The sequence below is a fragment of the Rhinopithecus roxellana genome, chromosome 1 (assembly GCF_007565055.1).
Source record: "Rhinopithecus roxellana isolate Shanxi Qingling chromosome 1, ASM756505v1, whole genome shotgun sequence".
Classification (NCBI taxonomy): domain Eukaryota; kingdom Metazoa; phylum Chordata; class Mammalia; order Primates; family Cercopithecidae; genus Rhinopithecus; species Rhinopithecus roxellana.
The window spans coordinates 160,651,384-160,677,730 of record NC_044549.1 but is presented as its reverse complement, the minus strand read 5'-3'; the positions used below and the strand labels follow the sequence as shown (position 1 = coordinate 160,677,730).

At 43.7% G+C, this 26,347-nt stretch overlaps 1 protein-coding gene and 1 pseudogene across 5 annotated transcripts in view; both read right to left on the bottom strand.

Annotated features, from left to right (window-relative positions):
- Positions 1-26,347, bottom strand: part of CNOT10 (CCR4-NOT transcription complex subunit 10) — a 101,345-nt gene that overhangs the window by 11,178 nt on the left and 63,820 nt on the right. For all 5 annotated transcript variants that reach the window (XM_010354455.1, XM_010354456.1, XM_030932764.1 and 2 more), the window contains 2 exons: positions 5,847-5,960; positions 790-920 (listed from right to left, as the gene is read on the bottom strand). In XM_010354455.1, the coding sequence (XP_010352757.1) occupies positions 790-920; positions 5,847-5,960 (245 nt within the window). The remainder of the gene's footprint in view (positions 1-789; positions 921-5,846; positions 5,961-26,347) is intronic.
- LOC104655084 lies at positions 11,799-12,901 on the bottom strand (annotated as a pseudogene).

Sequence of the window (26,347 nt, the reverse complement as noted above, 5' to 3'; positions counted from 1 at the left end):
CAGACAGATTGTCACTCTGTCACCCAGGCTGGAGTGCAGTGGTGTGATCTTGGCTCACTGCAACCTCCACCTCCTGAGTTCAAGCGATTCTCCTGTCTCAGCCTCCTGAGTAGCTGGGATTACACGCACGCGCCACCACGTCCCAGTAATTTTGTATTTTTGGTAGAGACGGGGTTTCATTATGTTGGCCAGGCTGGTCCTGAACTCCTGACCTCAGGTGATCCCGCTCACCTCGGCCTCCCAAAGTGTTGGGATTAGAGGCGTGAGCCACCACACCTGACAATTATTAAAAAATTTAGCAATGATTTAAAACAAACTTTTCTTTCTTTCCTTATTTTTAAAATAGAGACAGGGTCTCACTAGGTTGCCCAGGCTGGTCTTGAACTCCTGGGCTCAAGTGATCCTCCTGCTACAGCCTCCCGAAGTGCTGGGATTACAGGTGTGAGCCACTGCGCCCGGCCTGAAACTGACTCTTGAATGCAGTATTTTTACACCCCTATGGATTTTAGAATCACTCCAAAGGAAAACAAATAAACAGTATCAGAACCACATTAAACATTCTAACAGTACCAGCCTTTCAAAAGTGAGAATTTAGACAATGTGGCCATTAACTCTCAGGTCTACTTAGCAAACAACTGCTACAAAGTAAGTACAGACAAAAATGTGGAAAGCCGACCTAAAATTATTCTCCTCATTACCACCATGCCCTGAAATTTCCACACATCCTGAATTATGACAGGAAGGAAATGGAAACTGTGACCAGTTCCGATCAAAGGTGTCCTCATTAACCTTGGTCCTGCTCATTTGAAGAGATCCCTAAGGAGACATCAGTGACATTCTCCGGGTTCAAGTGAGTAATGGCATCAGATATTCTGTCGAGAGAGATGAGGGCTTCTGCAGCATATAAATGTCCCAAAAACCTAAAATGAAAAAACAGATTCCAAACTGAAAAGTATAACATTACAAAAATACCCAATGTAAAATAATGCTGGGTATATTATGTTATTATACATTGGATATATGTCTCAAATTTCATGTTCTTAAATTGAAATCTAAATTTATTTAGGTAAAACGAATCAACTGGCTGGGCATAGTGGCTCATGTCTTTAATCTCAACACTTCAAGAGGCCTAGGTGGGTGGACTGCTTCAGCCCAGGAGTTTGAGAACAGCGTGGGCAACGTGGCAAAACCCTGTCTCTACAAAAAAAAAATACAAAAACTAGCTGGGCGTGGTGCCATACGCCTGTAGTCTCAGCTACTCAGGAGGCTGAAATGGGAGAATCACTTAAGCCTGGGAGACTGAGGCTGCAGTGAGCGGTGATTATGCCACTGAACCTCAGCCTGAATGACAGAGTGAAACGCCGTCTCAAAAATAAATAAATGAATAAATAAATAAAAATAAAAGAGTTATAGGCTGGGCGCGGTGGCTCAAGCCTGTAATCCCAGCACTTTGGGAGGCCAAGACGGGCGGATCACGAGGTCAGGAGATCGAGACCATCCTGGCTAACCCGGTGAAACTCCGTCTCTACTAAAAAATACAAAAAAACTAGCCGGGCGAGGTGGCGGGCGCCTGCAGTCCCAGCTACTCGGGAGGCTGAGGCAGGAGAATGGCATAAACCCGGGAGGCAGAGCTTGCAGTGAGCTGAGATCCGGCCACTGCACTCCAGCCTGGGCGGCAGAGCGAGACTCCGTCTCAAAAAAAAAAAAAAGAGTTACTCGACGGGTGTAGTGGCTCACGCCAGTATTCCCAGCACTTTGGGAGGCCGAGACGGGCGGATCATGAGATCAGGAGATCGAGACCACCCTGGTTAATATGGTGACACCCCGTCTCTACTAAAAATACAAAAAATTAGCTGGGCGTGGTGGTGGGTGCCTGTAGTCCTAGCTACTAGGGAGGCTGAGGCAGGAGAATGGTGTGAACTCGGGAGGCGGAGCTTGCAGTGAGCCAAGGTTGCGCCACTGCACTCCAGCCTGGGCGACAGAGCGAGACTCTGTATCAGAAAAAAAAAAAAAAAAAGAGTTACTTAAATTTTATCTCTTTAAAAACATCTTAAGGCTGGGTGTGGTGACTCATGTGTGTAATCCCAGCACTTGGGAGGCAGAGTGTGTGGACTGCTTGAGCCCAGGAGTTCAAGGCTGCAGTAAGCTATGGTTGTGCCACTGTACTCCAGCCTGGGCCATGGAATGATACCCTGTCTCTAAAAAAATATATAAATACTATAACAATTTTCATATTAGCTAAGTAGAACAAAGTATACATATCAATTCAGAAAGTAGTTCGCAATTGACAAATTTATGCTGTTCTATAGAGAGAGATCCAAGAATAGACGCCCGTGTGTAGAGCATGAGAATCTGATTCCTCCAGTCTCTGCTGCTGGAAGAGTCTAAAAGCACCAGAGCGCCAGATCAGATTCTATTTGAAAGGTTTCCTGCTTTCACATCGTCTATTTTATCCTCATGAATGCCAGGTCAGATGCACACCCTCCTGGCTTACAACAGCCTACTTCTTCCAGTCTCTTACTTCGAGCCATTTTCCTGATGATCACCTGATGGATTTTTTCAAAATTAAAACAGCCTTAGACATATTCATCCCTGCTAAAAATCTGTCTCTCTCTCTCTCTTTTTTTATTTTTCTTTTTGAGATGGAGTCTCTTGCTCTGTTGCCAGGCTAGAGTGCAATGGCACGATCTTGGCTCACTGCAACCTCTGACTCCCTGGTTCAAGGGATTCTCCTGTCTCAGACTCCTGAGTAGCTGGGATTACAGGCACATGCCACCATGCCCGGCTAATTTTTTGTATTTTTAGTAGAGACGGGTTTTCACCATGTTGGCCAGGATGGTATTGATCTCCTGACCTCGTGATCCGTCCACCTCAGGCTCCCAAAGTGCTGGGATTACAGGCGTGAGACACCACACCCGTTTTTTTTTTTTTTTTTTTTTAACTGGGGACCTTCTGATCTGCTCGAAATCTTAATGATTTTCTTCATAAGAACAACACAAACTAAACTTTTACAGTTTTAAAGCTCTCCAGGTTTGGCGTGGTGGCTCACACCTGTAATTCCAGCACTTTGGGAGGCCGAGACGGGCAGATCACCTGAGGTCAAGAGTTTGAGACCAGCCTGACCAATATGGAGAAACCCTGTCTCTACTAAAAATACAAAATTAGGCCGGGCGCAGTGGCTCAAGCCTGTAATCCCAGCACTTTGGGAGGCCGAGACGGGCGGATCACGAGGTCAGGAGATCGAGACCATCCTGGTGAACACGGTGAAACCCCATCTCTACTAAAAAATACAAAAACTAGCCGGGCGAGGTGGCGGGCACCTGTAGTCCCAGCTACTTGGGAGGCTGAGGCGGGAGAATGGCGTAAACCCGGGAGGCGGAGCTTGCAGTGAGCTGAGATCCGGCCACCGCACTCCAGCCTGGGCGACAGAGCGAGACTCCGCCTCAAAAAAAAAAAAAAAAAAAATTAGCTGGGAGTGGTGGTACATGCCTGTAATCCCAGCTACTTGGGAGGATGAGGCAGGAGAATCGCTTGAACCCAGGAGGTGGAAGTTGTGATGAGCCAAGATCACGCCACAGCACTTCAGCCTGGGCAATAAGAGCAAATACAAAAACTAGCCAGGCACGGTGGCTCATGCCTGTGAAACTCCGACTCAAAAAAAAGAAAAAAAAAAATTTGGCAGGGCATAGTGGCGTGCGCCTGCAATCCCAGCTACACAGGAGGCTGAGGCAGGAGAATCACTTGAACCGGGGAGGCAGAGGTTGCAGTGAGCTGAGATCATGCCACTGTACTCTAGCCTAGGTGACAGAGTGAAACTCTGTCTCGAAAAAAGAAAAAAAAATTAGCCGGGTGTGGTGGTGGGCTCCTGTAGTCCCAGCTACTCAGGAGGCTGAGGCAGGAGAATCGCCTGAACCCAGATAGTAGAGGTTGCAGTGAGTTGAGATTGCGCCACTGCACTCTAGCGTGGGTCACAGAGAGAGACTCAGTCACACACACACAAAGTCCAGTTCTCTCATAATGGCCGTATACACCACAATCTGAACACCAGCAGGAGCTGCAATTCCCAAAGTTGGTATTTTGAGTTAGGCAATGGTAAGGATGGACGGTACTTTAGAGGCAACCCAAATGCCTTGAACTGAAAATTAGGATCTTCCCCATCTCCAAGCCTGAATATTGGACAAGATTTTCTTGCAGAAGAGCAGGAGCTCCCTTATATTTGAATTGTGACAAAGTCTCTTATATTGTCGAATGATTTCTTATTACTTTTTTTTTGAGATGGAGTCTCACTCTGTCACCCAGTTTGGAGTACGGTGGTACAATCTTGGCTCACTGCAGCTTCTGCCTCCCAGGCTCAAGCAATTCTCGCGCCTCAGCCTCCTGAGTAACTGGGATTACAGGAGTGCGCCCCCATGCCCGGCTAATTTCTGTATTTTCAGTAGAGATGGGGTTTCACCATATTGGCAAGGCTGGTCTGCAACTCCTGACCTCAAATGATTTGCCACGTAGGCCTCCCAAAGTGCTGGGATTACAAGTGTGAGCCACCGCGCCTGGCCTTAATTACTTTTTTTTAAAAAAAGCACTAGGTATGTTTGGGGATCACTAAAAAGCAAGAGTAAGTAGTTATATTTTGGCATTTATAGGTATATACCTATACAATGAATGAAAGAACAACTGCTCTAATGTTATACAGAATACTCGTGGCTTTTGATAAAATTTCCAGGATCAGCATCATACAAAAATTTCAAGGGGTATGTAGTTTATTTTTATTTTTTGAGAGGGAGTCTTGCTGTGTCACTCCGCCTGGAGTGCAATGGCGCAACCTTGGCTCACTGCAACGTCCGCCCCCCAGGCTGAAGTGATTCTCCTGTTTCAACTTCCCGAGTAGCTGGAATTATGGACGCCTGCAACCACACCTGGCTAATTTTTATATTTTTAGTAGAGATGGGATTTTACCATGTTGGCTAGGCTGGTCTGGACCACAAATGATCTGCCTCCCTCGGCCTCCCAAAGTGCTGGGATTACAGACATGAGCCACCACATCTGGCCTGTATTTTACTCAATTTTGGTAAAAGAAAAAGATAATGTGCTTTGGAAAATTTTAGAATGACAATGACATTAATGAAGAAGTATTTGGGGCCTCACTAAAACCAGCTCATTTTGGAATGATACAGTAGCTTGGAAAGATATTTTAAAATTCTTATTTGTCTATATATTTTATTATTATTATTATTTTTGAGACAGAGTCATGCTTTGTAGCCTAGGCTACAGTGCAGTGGTGCGATCTTGGCTCACTGCAACTTCTGCCTCCTGGGTTCAAGCAATTCCCCTGCCTTAGCCTCCTGAGTAGCTGGGACTACAGGCGCCTGCCACTATGCCCAGCTAATTTTTTGTATTTTTAGTAGAGGCGGGGTTTTGCCATGTTGGCCAGGCTGGTCTTGAACTCCTGACCTTGTGATTTGCCTGCCTCGGCCTCCCAAAGTGCTGGGATTACAGGCGTGAGCCACTGTACCTGGTCTCTCAAAGTAGATTTATCACATTGACCAAACTCCTTTTTTGTACAAGGTCTTCTCCCTGAGGACTTGACTTATTTGGGAAATTAAAGTGCTGCAGTGAAGCCTAGAAGTGGACACTAGAGTCCGAAGTTTTTGTCTCCTAATGCTCTGTACAGCACAAGTGAAAACATTTTCACTGCCGAGGCATGGCTTAAAAAAAGTTCGTTTAAACAGCTGCTTTCCTTACAAATATATATTCCACTGGAAGAATAAAAAGAAGCAACATAAACCACAAACCAAGGAGAAACCTCCAAACAAAAGAAACCAGGGACACACAGGGCAAGTCACACTTACTTAAGAGATCCTGACAGCTTGGGCTGCTGAAGAAGTTTATCTGCATGATTCAAAGCCATAAGGTTATCACCCAAAGCCAGAGCCACATAGGCACTGCAAGCAAGTATGGAGCACCTACAACACAAAAGGGAAGGGGCCGAAAATCTCATTTTAAAAATTGATAATGGTTATATTTTCTAAATAGGAAAAAAATGCCCTTTAACTGTGACAATCTGGAAACCAGGAAAGAGGAGAGGAAGCCACGGTACTAATGGTAAGAATTAGATTGATGTATAAAACAATTCTGAAGCATGGTTTGGCTATTTACATAAGTCATCTTCAGCTTTCATCCAGTTGACCCACATCACCAACAAAATAACCAAATGGATTACAATACATAGCCTGTATGTATGCATGCATGTATGTATGTATGTGTGTGTATACATATTATATAGAGAGAGCCTAATGAGAACTTACTTCCACAGAAGTTTGCTTTTAATAACCTAGGAATAAAGCTATAGAATCAGATCTTATTCTTTCTACATATATTTGTGATATGCTAAGAAATAATTAACTTACTAAAGCATTCATTTACTCTAAATGTTCTTTTCTCAACCAATTAAGTCTACAGTTCTTGCTAAACAACAGTATCAAGAGTAACTAAAAAATTGTATTCACACAGTTACTATTTTTCTAAATGAATACTGAAGGAAAAAAACAGGTAAAACAAACATATGTGAAGACAACATTTAAGTTACATTGATTTTGCTAAGTTGGATTGGAAATCTAAGTTTCTATAGTTTGGTTTTCTACTTAACAGACAGCTCATTTAAAACAAGTCTGGTTAAAGACTTAACACTAATAGATCACTTGAATGTTAAACAACTGCTCCGCAAAGCAATCTTAAAATAAACGCTTGTCAAATAGAAATGAAGTCTGAATGGCGAACCACAAAAGACCTGACTCAGATACAGGGTTTTGAGTTATGTTTACAAATTACAATACACATATGTATCATTAAGTGCATTCAGGTTGTAATTTTAGTCTAAGGAAGAATGTAACCAGCATATCACCACAGAGTTTTAAAATGCTCTAAAATCCTCTGACTAGAAATGGCTCTTCCTATAAAAAGCACAGCTGGGCAAATTCAAAAGTATTCTGTTTCCTCTTCACTTGCTAACTTTCGGTTCCTAGAATCTTAGAAAACTACCCTAGAAGGCCGGGCGCGGTGGCTCAAGCCTGTAATCCCAGCACTTTGGGAGGCCGAGACGGGCGGATCATGAGGTCAGGAGATCGAGACCATCCTGGCTAATACGATGAAACCCCGTCTCTACTAAAAAATACAAAAAACTAGCCGGGCGACGAGGCGGGCGCCTGTAGTCCCAGCTACTCGGGAGGCTGAGACAGGAGAATGGCGTGAACCCGGGAGGCGGAGCTTGCAGTGAGCTGAGATCCGGCCACTGCACTCCAGCCTGGGCGGCAGAGCAAGACTCCGTCTCAAAAAAAAAAAAAAAAAAAAAAAAAAAAAAAAAAAAAAAAAAAGAAAACTACCCTAGAATTTGGTTCCCAGAATCTTAGAAAGGCAGCCCCTCAACTCTTAATGACACAGAAAAGTAGACTGGTCCTGAAGAAGCATAAGGAAATTGAGGTTTATGCCTTATACTACCATGGGAGGGCTGAAAGACTGTCTAGTGTGGTTCCTTAACTGATGCGGAAACTGAGACTCAAAGTGGTTAAACATAGTCTTTAACTTAGTGTGTGATTAGTTAGGACTAACATTTGACATTGTAGACTCCCAATCCGCTATTCTTCCCATCTAATCACATTGCTTCTTTATTAACTCACAAGACCACTTACAAAAAACACAACAGAAAAGATTCTTGTACATTGTAATTTTTCTAAGTTCTAGGCATACACAACACAGGTATTCTTTTTTTTTTTTTTTTGAGACGGAGTCTCACTCTGTTGCCCAGGCTGGAGTGCAGTGGCCGGATCTCAGCTCACTGCAAGCTCTGCCTCCCGGGTTTAGGCCATTCTCCTGCCTCAGCCTCCTGGGTAGCTGGGACTACAGGCGCCCGCCACCTCGCCCGGCTAGTTTTTTGTATTTTTTTAGTAGAGACGGGGTTTCACCGTGTTCGCCAGGATGGTCTCGATCTCCTGACCTCGTGATCCGCCCTTCTCGGCCTCCCAAAGTGCTGGGATTACAGGCTTGAGCCACCGCGCCCGGCCACAACACAGGTATTCTAACTTCTCTTTTTAAACAGGAAGAAAAGTTTAATCCAAACACAAAGTTTATATTTTGTCCCTGAGTACATAATTTTAAATCTGAATCTTGTTACAGAGGATAGTAATTTGAGAGCAAGCAAGCAGTGCCACTTCCAAAGGAATTTTCCTGGCAAGCCTACTATCAATATCTCTGGCTCTCCAACAGCTGGCTTTACCACCAAGGCTGTCCCATGGCCAGTCCCTACAATGAACCCTCCCCATGAAGGAAGACTCAGGGACCAGTGGCAGGAGGCTAGTTCTCTCCCATCTTCAGAAGCATGTTAGTAGTTAAGTCTATGTGGCAAGACTGGCGACTTCATTTCTCCTTTTGGCTTATTTGTATTTTTATTTTAAAATGGCAATGACATTCATTCATTCAAGAAGTATACTGAGTAACTACAACATATCAGATATGTACTGCTTATGAACAAAAAAAGACTATTAAAGGTCTGGTCTACAGAGGCTCAAGACCATTAGTGGCTGGGCACGGTGGCTCACGCCTGTAATCCCAGCACTTTGGGAGCCTGAGGCAGGCAGATCACCTGAGGTCAGGAGTTCGAGACTAGCCTGACCAACATGGAGAAACCCCCGTCTCTACCAAAAATACAAAATTGGCCGGGTGTGGTGGCACATGCCTGTAATCCCAGCTACCCGGGAGGCTGAGGCAGGAGAATCGCTTGAACCTGGGAGGCAGAGGTTGCGGTGAGCTGAGATCGCACCATTGCACTCCAGCCTGGGCAACAAGAGTGAAACTCTGTCGCAAAAAAAAAAAAAAAAAAAAAAAAAAAAAAAATTAGTTCAGGACCCACGTGAATGACAGTCACAAAATTTAATATCCTTTTTTTTTTCTTTTTCTTTTGAGATGGAGTCTTGCTCTGTTGCCTGGGCTGGAGTGTAGTGGCGCAATCTTGGCTCACTGCAACCTCTGCCTCCTGGGTTCAAACTATTCTCCCACCTCAGCCTCCCAAATAGCTGGGATTACAGGCTCCTGCCACCACGCCCAGCTAATTTTTTGTATTTTTTAGTAGAAACAGGATTTCACTATGTTGGCCAGGCTGGTCTCAAACTCCTGACCTTGTGATCTGCCCGCCCTGGCCTCCCATCCCAAAGTGTTGGGATTATAGGCGTGAGCCACCACACCCGGCCCAATATCCATTTTCATGTGTGACTCTGCCAAAGGTCAGTGTAAAACATAAGCTCCTTAAAAGTAGAAGCACACTTCTGTGGTTTCCTACACAGACTAGAGCAATATCTCACATAGGCAGTAGGTGATTAATAGGTATTTGTTAAAGAAACACAGCTTTCAACATTTTAAATCTGCTTCTCCAGACCCCCACCTTTCCTGTTGGTAGGTCACTTTGCTGATGAAGCCAACTCTTTTCCAGCTCCCACAAACAGGGGACTTTTCCTGCATGATCTAGGTCCTAGAGTCTAGGACAAGACCCACTTCAGGCAGGCTTGCTGGGAAATGCCTGCCCTGGCCTCTCCCGACAGTAGGTGGGCTATTACTGCTCCAGCCCACTGTCAAACCCACTTTGGGTCCAGAAATCAGTCATGTAAGATTTGCAGCAGGATTCTGTTTCCCAGGAAGCCCAAACTATAATTACGTACAATATAAAAATCTGCTTTCTTTAACTTCTAAATCAAAACAGGGTAAAAGACTCTATAAAAAATAATCATTCAATTAAAAGTTCTCAACTGTGAATATGAAACTTTAGGGCTGACATTGTGATTAAGAGCCATCAAGATTAAGCAAGTTTCGTTGCCCAAAACTCAAACCAACGTTTATGCTCCCTTCTCTTGGTGCGTTACAATCCATCCCAACTCACCTCTCATCACTCTCACACTCATCCTCCTTTTCCTCTTAGAAAACAACACCACACTCTGCACAATTCCTGCAGACTGCTAACGCTAGAAGCACACATGGCTCTACTGAGCCCCCAGAAAATCACTTTAGTTTTGATAGTTACTACTTAAAATATTGTCCCCACCCCCACTTCCTCGAGTCACTGTCCAATCTGCTTTACCAATCACTCAGTGGATCTGACAGTTCATCAGACTGGAAGAACTATACCTCAAGGGAAGAGACACTAGCTTTTCCCCCCTGTGGAGGATCTGACAAAACCCCACTCTCCCCTTCACATGCTGAAGGAACTAGCTCTAGGTCCCCAGAATGCCAACCCTTGGAAAAGAAGATAAAAAAAAGAAGAAGAAAAAAAAAAAAAAAAAAAAAGGAAAGGAAAAGAAAGGAGTAAACATTTTCTTCAAGCACCAAGTTACAACAAGCTATGCAAGACTGCGCATTAAAATTTGTCAAGCCATAGATCCTGTGAGTTAAAGAAATCTAAACCAAATATCTGAAATAGTTTAACCCTTATTAAAAAAGGCTAAAATGAGGGTAAATCCAGTCAGTCACCATTTGTCAAAGAAAAATAAATTTACAAAGTAGCTTCACAGTAAACATTTGAAAAATTTGCTTAAAAAATCCAATAATGATACAAAAAGTTACTCAGGTGTGGTGGCACATGCCTGTAATCCCAGCTACTTGGAAGGCTGAGGCAGAAGAATCACTTGAACCTTGGAGGCGGAGGTTGCAGTGAGCTGAGATCATGCCATTGCACTCCAGCCTGGGAAACAAGAGCAAAACTCTGTCTCCAAAAAAATAAACAAATAAAAATGAAAATAAAAATTAAAAAAAAGTAATTTTTTTTTTTTTTGATATGGAGTTTTGTGCTTGTCACCCAGGCTGGAGTGCAATGGCATGATCTCTGCTCACTGCAACCTCCACTTCCCGGGTGCAAGCGATTCTCCTGCCTCAGCCTCCCGAGTAGCTAGGACTAGAGGGATGCACCACCACACCCGCCTAATTTTGTTGTTTTAGTAGAGATGGGGTTTCACCATATTAGCCAAGCTGGTCTCGAACTCCTGACCTCAGGTGATCTGCCTGCCTTGGACTCCGAAAGTGATGGGATTACGGTCGTGAGCCACCATACCCAGCTAATAATGTAATTTCTTTCAACAAACTGAATATGGGAAAGTATATACTAAATATCTATTTTTCTTTTGTAATGGTCCTTGGAGAGCAGGGCTACCCCACAGGCAGTATGCCCAGAGTAGCCGAGATTTTTAAATTTCAAGAGGCCAGGCATGGTGGCTCATGCCAGTAATCCCAGAACTAAGGGAGGCTGAGGCAGGCCCATCACCTGAGATTAGGAGTTCGAGACCAGCCTGGCTAGCACGGTGAAACCCCGTCACTACTAAAAATACAAAAATTAGCTGGGCGTGGTGGTGTATGCCTGTAGTCCCAGTTACTCAGGAGGCCAAGTCAGGAGAATCGCTTGAACCCAGGAGGCAGAGGTTGCAGTGAGAGATCACGCCACTGCACTCCAACCTGGAAAACACAGCAAGACTCTGTCTCGAAAAAAAAAGTAAAATAAAATTTCTAAAGAAAAAAATTCATGCCAATTTGTCTACAATAATCCAAAAATGTTAAATTTGCCAACCTTCAACTTTTTTTTTTTTGAGATAGAGTTTTTTGTTCTTGTTGCTCAGGCTGGAGTGCCATAGCATGATCTTGGCTCACTGCAACCTCTGCCTCCCGGGTTCAAGCAATTCTCCTGCCTTGGCCTTCCGAGTAGCTGAGATTACAGGCCCATGCCTGGCTAATTTTTGTGTTTTTTTTTTTTTTGTGAGAACAAATTAATTTATTTAGCACTTTTTCCATTCCTTATCATCAGGAGGATTGATTTCAACTTCCTTTTCACCTACATCAGACCAGTTGGCACTCAAAACTATACCACCAGACTCCATAAAGGATTTGTTCATGGCACATTTCATCAGAACCATCTGAATAGATCTGCTGAAATAACGTTTAAAGCTGCATTTCCCTCCAACTTTTCATTCTTTTCTTCTTCTTTGATTTCACCCACTAATTTATCCCAGTTTCTTGTATAAGGAGATGATGATGGATATAGATAGGTTCTTTACACCTGCTATGAATCGTTTTGGCATAGGCACATCTCCTTGCCCCTCTAGCTTTTCCCATCTCACAGCCTCTGGCTTTTTCAGTTTAATTTCAATCTTTGTTGAAACTACTTTCAACGTGCTCTGTTCTGGTATTATAGGATGAAGTTCCAGTTTCAAATTGTGATCCTCCCCAGAAGGAAGTTTAACCAAAGCAGATCACTCTTTCTGAAAAGTCCACATTTACATCATTCTTCTGAACATTCTTGATCATAAGTGTAATGACTACTTGAGATTGATACCAGTCACATTTGATTTTTGACTGATGCGTCCACACCTCAGATTCTGAACCATTCTGAGCTTCTTGACATCTTTTAATCCAGACACTGAAATTAGCATCTGCACTAATTTTTGTCCTTCTGTAAAAATTTCTAGGGCAGCAGCATAGTTTTTTTCATAATATTCACATATTCCTTTTCTCAACATAGCAGTGGAATTATTTGGATTGAGTTCGACAGACTTCTTTGCATCAGCAACAGCAACACAGTAATTCCGAAGAAGAATGTGACAATAACCTCTTTGACACGAATATTGTGCATCATCTGGTTTCTGTTCCAAAGCCTTAGCCAGCAACTCTAACACCGCTTGGGGGTCCTCGTCTATTACAGCATCCAAGCAGCTTTGGAAAAACCTCTGGGATGTTGCAGGTCCTGCTGCAGCTGCTGCCATCTCTCATAGTCACTGTTGCTGCCACCGGAGCTGCTACTATCGCGGTTACCACCTCCACCACTGCCCAAGGGGGAAACTTCTCAATTTTTGTATTTTTAGTAGAGAAGGGGTTTCTCCATGTTGGTCAGGCTGGTCTTGAACTCCCGACCTCAGGTGATCTGCCTGCCTTGGCCTCCCAAAGTGCTGGGATTACAGGCGTGAGCCACTGCGCCCGGCCAACTTTCAACTCTTAACAGAAGTTTAGATGTTCAATTAGTTTTTAATTTTGTCTTCTGTAAACATTTTGCTAATAACAGTTCTGTGCAAAAAGAATCTTACTGACGCCGGGCGCGGTAGCTCAAGCCTGTAATCCCAGCACTTTGGGAGGCCGAGATGGGCGGATCACGAGGTCAGGAGATCGAGATCATCCTGGCTAACATGGTGAAACCCCGTCTCTACTAAAAAAAAATACAAAAAACGAGCCGGGCGAGGTGGCGGGCGCCTATAGTCCCAGCTACTCGGGAGGCTGAGGCAGGAGAATGGTGTAAACCCGGGAGGCGGAGCTTGCAGTGAGCTGAGATCCGGCCACTGCACTCCAGCCTGGGGGACACAGTGAGACTTCGCCTCAAAAAAAAAAAAAAAAAAAAAAAAGAATCTTACTGACAAACATAGTTGACATAGTCCAAATCCAACACAAATAGAAGTCTAACACAAAAAAGCTAAAAAAGTTTTATCTTTATCAAATCTAGCATCCCAAAGAACCCAGTCTTATCCTGGGCAGCAAATAAAATATAAATGTCTCTCCCAGAGACTTAGCATTTTACACATGGACAGGACCTTAAGATCACCTAATCCAATTGCTTTATTTGACAGAAAAGGAAAAGGCGGCCCACAGGGGCTGAATGATTTATCCACATCAGTAGCCCTGTGTGGTTTCCACAGAATGGCTGACCACTAAATAATTTTTTTTTTTTTGAGACGTAGTTTCACTCTTGTTGTCCAGACTAGAGTACAATAGTGTGATCTTGGCTCACTACAATCTCCGCCTCCTGGGTTCAAGCAATTCTCCTGCCTTGGCCTTTTCTACTAGTTGGGATTACAGGCATGCGCCACCACTCCCGGCTAATTTTGTATTTTTAGTATAGATGGGGTTTCTCCCTGTTGACCAGGCTGGTCTCAAACTCCCAACCTCAGGTGATCCACCTGCCTCGGCCTCCCAAAGTGCTGGGATTACAGTGAGCCATCCCGCCTGGCCTGAAGAATTATTTTAACCCTGGTTTGTGATCAATCTGATCACCAGTTCATCTAAATGAGATCCTTGGAGGCAGATGTGAATCATGCCACCGTGAACACGAATTGCTGATGGTGTGAAGGAAATGTCACACAGGCAGGCTCCTTCTATGGTAGAGTCTGTTAGATGAACAAGTTTCAGGAGGACCACACTCAGTCGTAAGACTGAAATGGAGCTGGATCTCTAGCAAAAGCAATATAAGATTCAAAAGATTATTAGCCATAATCCTCTTTTAGGTATGTCTTATGGGCTACAATATCACCAACGGGCTAACAACAGAAGAAATATGGTTTCTTAAGCACACTAAAACTGTCTATAATATTTATGTTATCAACCATTTGTTTGATTCATCTTCTTTTATAAACACTGGACCACAGGAGGTACCTTTTAATTGAATGGAAAATAATTCACTAAGTGTCACATTAGAGTCTGAAAGAACCAATTAAGCTTTATAATTTACACTTGTGAAATAACTTAACTGGCTTAATTAAATTTGCTCCAAACATTTCCTTTTATCCCTTTGTGGCCTACCATTTTAGAAATGACCAATTAAATTAAAATTTCATTTTCAGGCCAGGTGCTGTTGCTCACGCTTATAATCTCAACACATTGGGAGGCTGATGTGGGAGAACTGCTCAAGCTCAGCAGTTTGACACCAGCCTGGGTGATACAGTGAGACTTTGTCTCTACAAAAAAAAATTTAAAAATAAGCATAACATGGTGGTGCACACCTGTAGTCCCAGCTACTTGGGAGGCTGAGGTGGGAGGACTGCTTGAACCTGGGAGGTAGAAGCTGCAGTAAGCCAAGACTGCACTCCAGCCTGGGTGACAGAGCAAGACACTGTCTCCAAAAAAAAAAAACAAAATTCATTTAAATTTTGTATACTTTGATTTTAATTTCTTGTACAGACATTTCCCATGTTGGCTCCAACATTATTTCCTACCTTTTTCAGTTCTGTTACACTCTTTTCCAGACTCTTGAACAGCCTCCATTAAGTTCAGCTAATATCACAATCTCACAATGAATAACAAAGACGTTCTATAATATGCAACATGTTAAAAGTCAGTTCATACCCATGACAGTTATTAAGCCACTATGCAACAATGAAATATTGTTACATGACTAAATCTATGAAATTACTTCTTTATTCTTTTTTGTTTCTTTTTGAGATGGAGTGTTGCTCTGTCGCTCAGGGTGGAGTGCAGTGGTGGGATCTCGGCTCACTGCAACTTCTGGCTCCAGGGTTCAAGCAATTCTCCTGTCTTACCCTCCTGAGTAGCTGAGACTATAGGCGCACACCACCGCACACAGCTAATTTTTGTATTTTTTTTTTTTTTTTTGAGACGGAGTTTTGCTCTTATTGCCCAGGCTGGAGTGCAATGGCACGATCTTGGCTCACTGCAACCTCCACCTCCCAGGTTCAAGCGAATCTCCTGCCTCAGCCTCCCTAGTAGCTGGGATTACAGGCATGTGCCACCATGCCTGGCTAATTTTGTATTTTTAGTAGAGACAGGGTTTCTACACGTTGGTCAGGCTGGTCTCGAACTCTCAACCTCAGGTGATCCGCCTGCCTCGGCCTCCCAAAGTGCTGGGATTACAGGCATGAGCCACCATGCCCGGCTAATTTTTGTATTTTTAGTAGAGACGGAGTTTTACCATATTGGTCAGATTGGTCTCGAACTCCTGACCTCAGGTGATCCACCTGCCTTGGCCTCCCACAGTGCTGGGATTACAGACGTGAGTCACTGTGCCCAGTCCTTTACTTTTTTGACACAGTGTCTAGCTCTGTCATCCAGGCTGGTGTGATCTCGGCTCACTGCAGTCTCTAACTTCTGGGCCCAGGTGATCCTCCCACCTCAGTCTCCCAAGTAGCTAGGACTACAGGCGTGCGCCATTATGCCCAGACTAAATTTTTTGTAGAGACAAGGTCTCACTATGTTAGCCAGGCTGGTCTTCAACTCCTGGACTCAAGGGATCCTCCCACTTCAGCCTCTCAAAGTGCTGGAATCACAAGCATGAGTCACCACACCCAGCTATTTCCTTTCTTCCTCCCTCCCTTCCATCCTTCATTTTATTTCCATAGGTATTTGGGGGAACAGGCATTTGGTTACACAAATTCTTTAGTGGTGATGTGTGAAATTTTGGTGCACCCATCACCCAATATTTCTCTACTATTAATAAGATCCTAGTATGCCAAAAAAATGAAGTTGAACCTTATCTCTCCTCATCTATAAAAATTAACTCAAAATGACGCAGGCCGCAGTGGGTCATGCCTGTAATCCCAGCACTTCGGGAGGCCGAGGCAGGCAGATCACCTAAAGTCGGGAGTTTGAGACCAGCGTGACCAACATGGGGAAATCCTGTCTCTACTAAAAATACAAAATTAGCCAGGTGTGGTGGCACATTCCTGTAATCCTAGCTACTTGGGAGGCTGAGGCAGGAGAATCGCTTGAACCCGAGGTGGAGGTTGAGGTGAGCCAAGATCACACCATTGCACTCCAGCCTGGGTAACAAGAGCGAAACTCCATCTCAAAACAAACAAACAAACAAACAAACAAACAAACAAAAACTCAACATGGATCAAAGACCTAAATGTAAGTGCTAAAACTTAGAATTCTTAGAGGAAGACATGGTAAATCCTCATGATCTTGGATTTAGTTAAGAAGTCTTAGATATGGTATGAGAAGCACAAGAAACAATTTAAGAATTAAATTTCATCAAAATGAAAACGTTTATGCTTCAAAGGACACCTTCAAAAAAGTGAAAAGACAACACTCAGAATGTGAGAAGATAACTACAAGTCATATATCTGATAGTTGCATCTAGGACATATAAAGAACTCTTGGCTGGACGCATTGACTCACGCCTGTAATCCCAGCACTTTGGGAGGCCAAGGCAGGTGGATCACCTGAGGTCGGGAGTTCGAGACCAGCCTGGCCAAGATGGTGAAACCTCGTCTCTACTAAAAATACAAAAATTAGCTGGGCATGGTAATGCATGTCTTTAATCCCAGCTACTCGAGAGGCTGAGACAGGAGAATTGCTTGAACCTGGAGGTGGGTGAGCCAAGATTGCACCATTGCACTCCAGCCTGGGCAACAGAGTGAAACTCCATCCCCCCTGCCCCTCCCCTGCAAAAAAAAAAAAAAAAAAAAAAAAAAAAAAAAAATGCTGGGCGAGGTGGCTCATGTCTGTAATCCCAGTACTTTGGGAGGCCAAGGTGGGTGGATCACCTGCAGTCAGGAGTTCGAGACCAGCATGGCCAATATGGCAAAACTCCGTCTCTACTAAAGTACAAAAATTAGTTGGGTGTGCTGGCAGGCACCTGTAATCCCAGCTACTCGGGGCTGAGGCAGGAGAATCGCTTGAACCCAGGAGGCAGATTTTGCAGTGAGTTGAGATGGTGCCACTGCACTCCAGCCTGGGCAACAAGGGTGAGACTCCATCTCAAAAAACAAACAAAAACTCTTATAACTCAATAATAAAGACAAATAACCCAATTAAAAAATGGGCAAAGGATCTGAATAAACATCTTTCCAAAGAAAACATACAAATTGAGTAACAAGCACAGGAAAAGATGTTCAACATCATTGTTCTTCAGTGAAAAGGATATCAAAGCCACAATGAGATACCACTTGCTACTCATTACAATGTATAAAAAGATGTGGTACAATAATAAGTGTTGGTGAGAATGTGAAGAAACTGGAATCCTTTACGCTGCTGGTGGGTTATGGACTGGTGCCAACAGTTCAGAAAACAGTTGGGTGCTGAGTGCGGTGGCTCATGCCTGTTAATTCCAGCACTTTGGGAGGCTGAGATGGGTGGGTCACCTGAGGTCAGGAGTTTTGAGACCAGCCTGATCAACATGGAGAAACCCTCTCTCTACAAAAATACAAAATTAGCTGGGCATGGGGGCGGTGCATGCCTGTAATCCCAGCTACTCAGGAAGGCTAAGGCAGGAGAAATCGCTTGAACCCAGGAGGCGGAGGTTGCAGTGAGAGGAGTTGCAACATTGCCCTCCAGCCCGGGCAAAAAAAGCGAAACTCCATCTCAAAAAAATAAAAATCAAAAAAGTAAACAGTCTGGCAATTCCTCAAACAATTAAACAGAGCTATCTGTGACCAGGCAATTCCACACCCAGGTATATACCAAAGAGAAATAAAAACAAATGGCTGGGCGCGGTGGCTCACGCCTGTAATCTCAGCACTTTGGGAGGTCAATGAGGGCGGATCACGAGGTCAGGAGATTGAGACCATCCTGGCTAACACGGTGAAACCCTGTCTCTACTAAAAATACAAAAAAAATTAGCTGGGCTTGGTGGCAGGCGCCTGTAGTCCCAGCTACTTGGGAGGCTGAGGCAGGAGGATAGCGTGAACCCGGGAGGTGGAGCTTGCAGTGAGCTGAGATTGTGCCACTGCACTCCAGCCTGGGTGACAGAGTGAGACTCCATCTCAAAAAAAAAAAAAAAAAGTTCACACAAAAACTTGTAGATGAATGTTTATAGGAGCATTATTCACAATAGCAAAAAGATAAATAATCCACATGTTCCATCAATGGATAAATGGATAAATAAAATGTATGTCTAGATAATGGAATCAAAAGGAATAAAGTACTGATACAAGCTACAACTTGGATGAACCCTGAAAACATTATGTGAAGTGAAAGAAGCCAGTTACAAAAGCTCACATGTAGATCATTCCATTTATATGAAAGTTCAAAATAGGTAAATCTATGAAGACAGAAGGTAGATTAGTTAGGAATGAGGAAGGGGGGTGGTAATAGCTGAGTGTATAGGGTTTGTTTTTGGGGTAATAAAAATGTTCTAAAATTGACTGCTGATGGTTGTACATACTATGAAAACAATAAAAACCATGGATTGTATACTTCTAATGGATTAACTGTGTGGCATTTGAATTGTTTCAATAAAGCTTTTATTTTTTGAGACAGAGTCTCACTCAATCGCCCAGGCAGGAGTGCAGTGGTGTAATCTTGGCTCACTGCAACCTGTGCCTCCCGGGTTCAAGTGACTCTCCTGTCTCAGCCTCCTGAGTAGCTGGGACTACAGTTGTACACCACACCTGGCAATTTTTTTTTTTTTTTTTAAGACAGAGTTTGGCTCTTGTCCCCCAGGCTGGAGTGCAATGGCACGATCTTGGCTCACTGCAACCTCTGCCTCCTGGGTTCAATTGATTCTCCTGCCTCAGCCTCCCAAGTACCCGGGATTACAGCTGGCTGCCACCACGCCCAGCTAATTTTTGTATTTTTACTAGAGATGGGGTTTCCCCAAGTTGGCCAGTCCTGACCTTAGGTGATCCACCCACCTGGGCCTCCCACAGTGCTGGGAATACAGGCATGAGCCACCACACTCGCCCCCCGCCCCCGGCTAATTTTTGTATTTTTAGTAGAGACGGGATTTCGCCACGCTGGCCAGGCTGGTTTCAAACTCCTGAACTCAAGTGATCCACCTGCCTTGGCCTTCAAAAGTGCTATGATTACAGGTGTGAGCCACTGTGCCTGGCCACAATAAAGCTATTTTTTCTTTTTCTTTTCTTTTTTTTTTGAGACGGAGTTTCACTCTTGTTGCCCAGGCTAGAGTGCAATGGCACGACCTCAGCTCACTGCAACCTCTGCCTCGCGGTTCAAGTGATTCTCCTGCCTCAGCCTCTCGAGTAGCTGGCATTACAGGCATTTGCCACCACCCCGGCTAATTTTTTTGCATTTTTAGTAGAGATGGGGTTTCTCCATGTTAATCAGGCTGGTCTCAAACTCCTGACCTCAGGTGATCCACCCGCCTCGGCCTCCCAAAGTGCTGGGATTACAGACGTGAGCCACCACGTTTGGCCAATAAAACTATTTTTTATTTTTGAGACAGGGTCTCACTCTGTTACCTAGGCTGGAGTGGAGTGGCGTGATCTCAGCTCACTGCAGCCTCGACCTCCAGGGCTCAAGTGATCCTCTTGCCTTAGCCGCCCAAATAGCTGGGACTACTGGTGTGCACAATCACATTAGGCTAGTTTTTTTGGTATTTTTAATAGAGACAAGGTTTCACCATGTTTCCCAGACTGGTCTCAAACTCCTCAGCTCAAATGATCCACCTGTCTTGGCCTCCCAAAAGGCTAGAATTACAGGGGCGAGCCACCACACCCAGCCTCGATAAAGCTATTAAAAAAAAAAAGGTGGCCGGGTGTAGTGGCTCACGCCTGTAATCCCAGCACTTTGGGAGGCCGAGGTGGGCGGATCACGAGGTCAGGAGATCAAGACCATCCTGGCCAACACGGTGAAACCCATTTCTACCAAAAATAGAAAAAAGTTAGCTGGGAGTGGTGGCATGCACTTGTAGTCCCAGCTATTCGGGAGGCTAAGGCAGGAAAATCGCTTGAACCCAGGAGGCGGAGGTTGCAGTGAGCCGAGATTGTGCCACTGCATTCCAGCCTGAGCGACAAGAGCGAGACTCCATCTCAAACAAAAAAACAAAAACAGGCTGGGTGTGGTGGCTCACACCTGTAATCCCAGCACTTCGGGAGGCAGAGGTGGGCAGATCACTTGAGGTTAGGTGTTTGAGATTGGCCTGGCCAAAATGGTGAAACCCTGTCTCTACAAAAAATACAAACATTAGCCGGGTGTGGTGGGCAGCTGCAATCCCAGCTACTTGGGAGGCTGAGGCAGAAGAATAATTTGAACCCGGAAGGCAGGGGTTGCAGTGAGCCAAGATTGTGCTACTGAACTCCAGTCCGGGCCAGAGCGAGACTCCATCTCTAAATAAATAAATAAATAAATACCAAAAAACATATCAGAAGAAAAATACATTATTCTATTATAATCAATCATTGTATTTAAAAAACCTATTATCTCCCAAATGGATGCAGCAAATATTCACATCTAAATCAAAGCATATAGCCAAAGTATCAATCCTGCCCAAGAAACTATGTTCTAAGATGATTCCTTTGGGTATTAGGACTTTTAATGAAAAAAAATTTTCTAAAGAGATAAATAATGCAGTTAAAACTTGTGGTACAAAAAAACTGTGGCATAGTAACAACATTCACACATGTAAAAATCATGTTATACAAACATTCAAACACACTTGTCTTAAAAACCTGAGAGCGCCGGGCGCGGTGGCTCAAGCCTGTAATCCCAGCACTTTGGGAGGCCGAGGGGGGCGGATCACAAGGTCAGGAGATCGAGACCATCCTGGCTAACACGGTGAAACCCCGTCTCTACTAAAAACTACAAAAAACTAGCCGGGCGAGGTGGCAGGCGCCTGTAGTCCCAGCTACTCGGGAAGCTGAGGCAGGAGAATGGCGTGAGCCCAGGAGGCGGAGCTTGCAGTGAGCTGAGATCCAGCCACTGCACTCCAGCCTGGGCGACAGAGCCAGACTCTGTCTCAAAAAACAAAAACAAAAACAAAAACAAAAACAAAAACAAAAACAAAAACAAAAACAAAAAAAAACCTGAGAGCAGCTCTATTCAAGAGAAATGTAATTAGAGCCACAGCCAACTGCAGTGGCTAACACTTGTAATTTCGATGCTTTGGGGGGCCAAGGTGGTAAGACTGCTTGAGCCCAGGAGTTTTGCTTCAGCCCAGGAGTGTAAGACTACACTGGGCAACACAGTGAGACCCTGGTTCTACAAAAAATAAAAAAAGTAGCTAGCCATGGCGGTACGTGCCTGTAGTCTTTTTTTTTTTTTTTTTTTTTTTTTGGGCTGGGGAGGACGGAGTCTCACTCTCTCACTGGGCTGGAGTGCAGCGGCGCAATCTCAGCTCACTGCAACCTCTGCCTCCTGCATTCAAGCAATTCTGCCTCACCCTCCTGAGGAGCTGGGACTCCATGCGCGCACCACTACGCCCAGCTAATTTTTGTATTTTTAGTAGAGATAGTGTTTCACTATGTTGGCCAGTATGGTCTTGATCTCTTGACCTCATGATCTGCCCGCCTCGGCCTCCCCAAGTGCTGGGATGACAGGCATGAGCCACCGAGCCCAGCCCATGCCTGTAGTCTTAGTTATCCGGGAGGCTGAAGTGGGAGAATTGCTTGAGGCCAGACGTTTGTGTATGGTGTAGTGAAAGTTTGTGGTATAGTTTTTTTTTTTTTTTTGTAAAAGACAAAAAAAAGGAAGAAATACAATTGAAGCCATAAATGTAATTTAAATTTTTCTAACAAACACGTTTAAAAAGTAACATTAAAAGAAACACGTAAAATTATTTTTATTTTATTTTATTTTATTTTATTTTATTTATTTATTGAGATGGAATTTCGCTCTTGTTGCCCAGGCTGCAGTGCAATAGCACCATCTGGGCTCACGGCAACCTCCACCTCCACATCCTGGGTTCAAGCGATTCTCCTGCTTCAGCCTCCTAATAGCTGGGATTACAGGCATGTGCCACTACACCCGCTTAATTTTTTGTATTTTTAGTACAGATAGGGTTTCACCATGTTGGCCAGGCTTATCTCAAACTCTTGACCTCAGGTGATCCACCTACTTTGGCCTCCCAAAGTCCTGGGATTACAGGTGTGAGCCACCTCGCCTGGCCTATTATATTTATTTTTTTTGACATGGAGTCTTGCTCTGTCACCCAGGCTGGAGTGCAGTGGCGCAATCTCGTCTCACAGCAACCTCTGCCTCCCGGGTTCAAATGATTCTCCTGCCTCAGCCCCCCGTGTAGCTGCGATTACAGGTGCCCGCCACCACACCTAGCTAATTTTTGTACTTTTGGTAGGGAGAGGGGGTTTCATCATGTTGGCCAGGCTGGTCTCAAACTTTTGAACTCAGGTGATCCGCCAACCTTGGCCTCCCAAAGTGCTGTGATTATAGGCGTAAGTCACTGCGCCCAGCCTATTTTTAATATATTTAATTTAAGCTACTATGTTTAAAATATCAATTCAACATATAATTGATTCAAAAGTTATTAATGACATAGTTTACATTTTTTTCATAGTACATTTTGAAACCTGGTGTGTGTCTTACACTTGAACAGTGCACCTGAATTCACACTGGACACAATTCAAGTGCTTAGTAGCCATATGTGGTGAATGGCTTGGATACTGCAGCCTTAGAATCTAAGGAATACATATTAAATACAAGTAGATAAGTATTTTCTTCTTTTTTAGTTAAGAAACCAAATTTGGCTGGGCACGGTGGCTCATGCCTGTTATCCCAACACTTGAGGATCACTTGAGGTCAGGGGTTTGAGACCAGCCTGGACAACATGGTCAAACCCTGCCTCTACTAAAAATATATATATTACAGATGCGTACCACCACACCCTAATGTTTGTATTTCTGTATTTTTAGTAAAGACAGGGTTTCACCATGTTGGCCTGGCTGGTCTCGAACTCCTGACCTCAGGTGATCCACCCGCCTCGGCCTCCCAAAGTGCTGGGATTACAGGCATGAGCCACTACGCCCAGCCCGGTTCATCTATATTTACAGCTGCTCCCATGGCTTGCACTACTGCCTGAGATCTGCCTCCTGTCAGATCAGCAGCAGCATTAGATTCTCATAGGAATGCATATCTTATCGAGAACTGTGCCTGCAAGGAATTTAGGTTGGGTGCTCCATATGAGAATCTGATGCCTGATGATCTGTCACTGTCTCCCATCACCCCCACATGGGACCATCTAGTTGTAGGAAAACAAGCTCAGGGCTCCCACTGATTCTACATTATGGTGAGTTCTATAATTATTTCATTATGTATTACAATGTAATAGTAATAGAAATACAGTGCACAATAAATGTAATGTTTTTGAATCATCCTGAATCCACCTCCCCTGCAACCCTTTCCACGGAAAAATTGTCTACCACGATCCCGGTCCCTGGTGCCAAAAAGGTGTTGGGGTCTGCTGCTTAAATTGATGCGTTTACATTTCTTTCCAGTCAATTCCTGCAACCACTGTTCTGATTTCTAGCAACATAAATTAGTTTTGTCTACTCAGAAAGTTTTGTTTGTCATATAAATGGTATAAATGGAATCACACAGTATATACCTCATGCGAAGGCAAAGAAGAAACAAAAATGTTTTGAGATTCATCCATGTTAACTTGTGTATTAGTAATTGGTTTTGGTTTGAGACAGGGTCTCACTGTGTCACCCAGGTTGGAGTGCATCGGTGCAACATCAGTTCACCGTAGCCTCAAACCTACAGGGCTCAGGTGATCCTCCCACCTCAGCCTCCCGAGCAGCTGGAACTACAGACGTGCAGCACCGTGCCTAGCCAATTTTTTGTACAGATGGTGTTTCACCATGTTGCCCATGCTCGTCTCAAACTCCTGGACTCAAGCAATCTGCCTGCCTGGACCTCCCAAAGCATCGGGATTACAGACATGAGCCACTGTGCCCGACCTCATTGGTTCTTCCTTATAGCTGACTAGTATTCCAAAATACAAGTGTAATACAACTTAGTTATCCATTCTTCTACTGATGAATACCTGGGCTATGTCTAGGTTTTGTCTACCAGGAGTAAAGCTGCTATAAAATTCTTTTGTGGGCAAGTTTCTGTTTTTCTTTGATAAACATCTAGGAACAGAATCACCTTAAAACTTCAAAGTCATAGCATTTATTTAATTCCAGGGCACAGAATGTTTGTGTAAGTGTGTTATCTCCTTAACTGAATAAAACTTACGGCTTCATACAGCACTCAGTGGTTCAGAAACTGAAGCAAATTTCTAAAAGTGTCATTATATATACAGTTGGTGCTTGGGATCCACAGGTTCCAAATCTGTAGATTCAACCAACTATAAATAGAAAATATTCTAAAATATAAAAATAAAAAATAACACTACAACAATTTTTTAAAAATTAAAAACCAACATAGTATGACAACTGTTTATACAGCATATACAGTGCACTAGGTATTATAAGTACTCTAAAGATGACTTAAAGTATATGAGAGAAGGCTGGGTGCAGTGGCTCACGCCTGTAATCCCAGCACTTTGGGAGGCCAAGATGGGCAGATCACTTGAGGCCAGGAGTTCAATACCAGCCTGGTCAACATGGTGAAATCCTGTCTCTACTAATAATACAAAAATTAGCCAGGCATGGTGGCACATGCCTGTAATCCCAGCTACTTGGAAGGCTGAAGCAGGAGAATCACTGGAACCCAGGAGGCGGAGGTTGCAGTGAGCCAAGATTGAGCCACTGCACTCCATCCTGTGCGACAAGAGCGAAATTATGTCTCAAAAAAATGAAATAAAATAAGTAAAGTATATGAGAGGATGTGCATAGGTTATGTGCAATTACTATACCATTTTATATAAGAAATTTTATATCTGAGGACTGTGGTATCTCTGTCGGGGGCCCTGGAACCAATCCCTCAAGGATACCAAAGGATGACTATGTAACTTTCTTCATCCATTATATCTCTAAGTTCATCCAAATCTTACCATTAAACTAGTTAGTTGATTTCTGAGACATTTTCCTAATTTGGGGCCACATTTTTATTTCAATTGTGAGAATATTTTTCTGAAAACTACCTTGATTTAATATAGAATCTCACAACTTCTTTAATTATTATCTGCCTTCTAAAACCATACTTGGTAACTTGGTTAGAATGAAAGTTTTTGGACTTAATTTATGTACAAATGAAAAAAAACAAAAATACTCAAGGGGCTATGAACCCGTATCATAAAAAGTGGCCACTGGAAAAGTCATGCTAATTTACTGCATATCAGTTATGCTGGAAACAGAAAACGGGGCTTTGCATTGGTGTCTTGGGTATTATTGAGCCCAAGGGGTCAAATATAATGGTCCATAAAAGCTAAACTATACACTAGTCACATTTTCAATAACCTAAGAGTTCAGGTCAGAAATAGATGAAATCTCGAAGAATTCCACAATCTTAAAACACAGTGCTCAGGCTCCTTACATAGAAGACAGCTGGCTCCTGCCACAGAATTGCCCTTTAACACACCCAACTGCATTGTGAGCTTTATGGCTTTGAAAATTATGACACAATTCTTTTACAACTCCTCCCCTTCACCATTTGTGTCCACATTACCATTGTTACTGTCTGGCATAGCAGTCCTTTTTATAAATCTACCCTAAGGCTCCTTCCATCTTGTACTGTTTCCTTTCTCCCTCCCATCTGCTCCAGAAGAAAAAAATATATATATACTACAGAATCCACCCTTGCCTCACTTTATCATGACGGCATTCCCTATGGAAGCCCTTTGCTCCTTTTCACACACACACAAAAAAACGGAAGTGATATTATTTTCTCTGAAAATCATCAATCCTCCCAATGACATATGCAAAGCAAACAGCTGTACCCATGAAAGGTACAAAACTCTTCGAGAGTA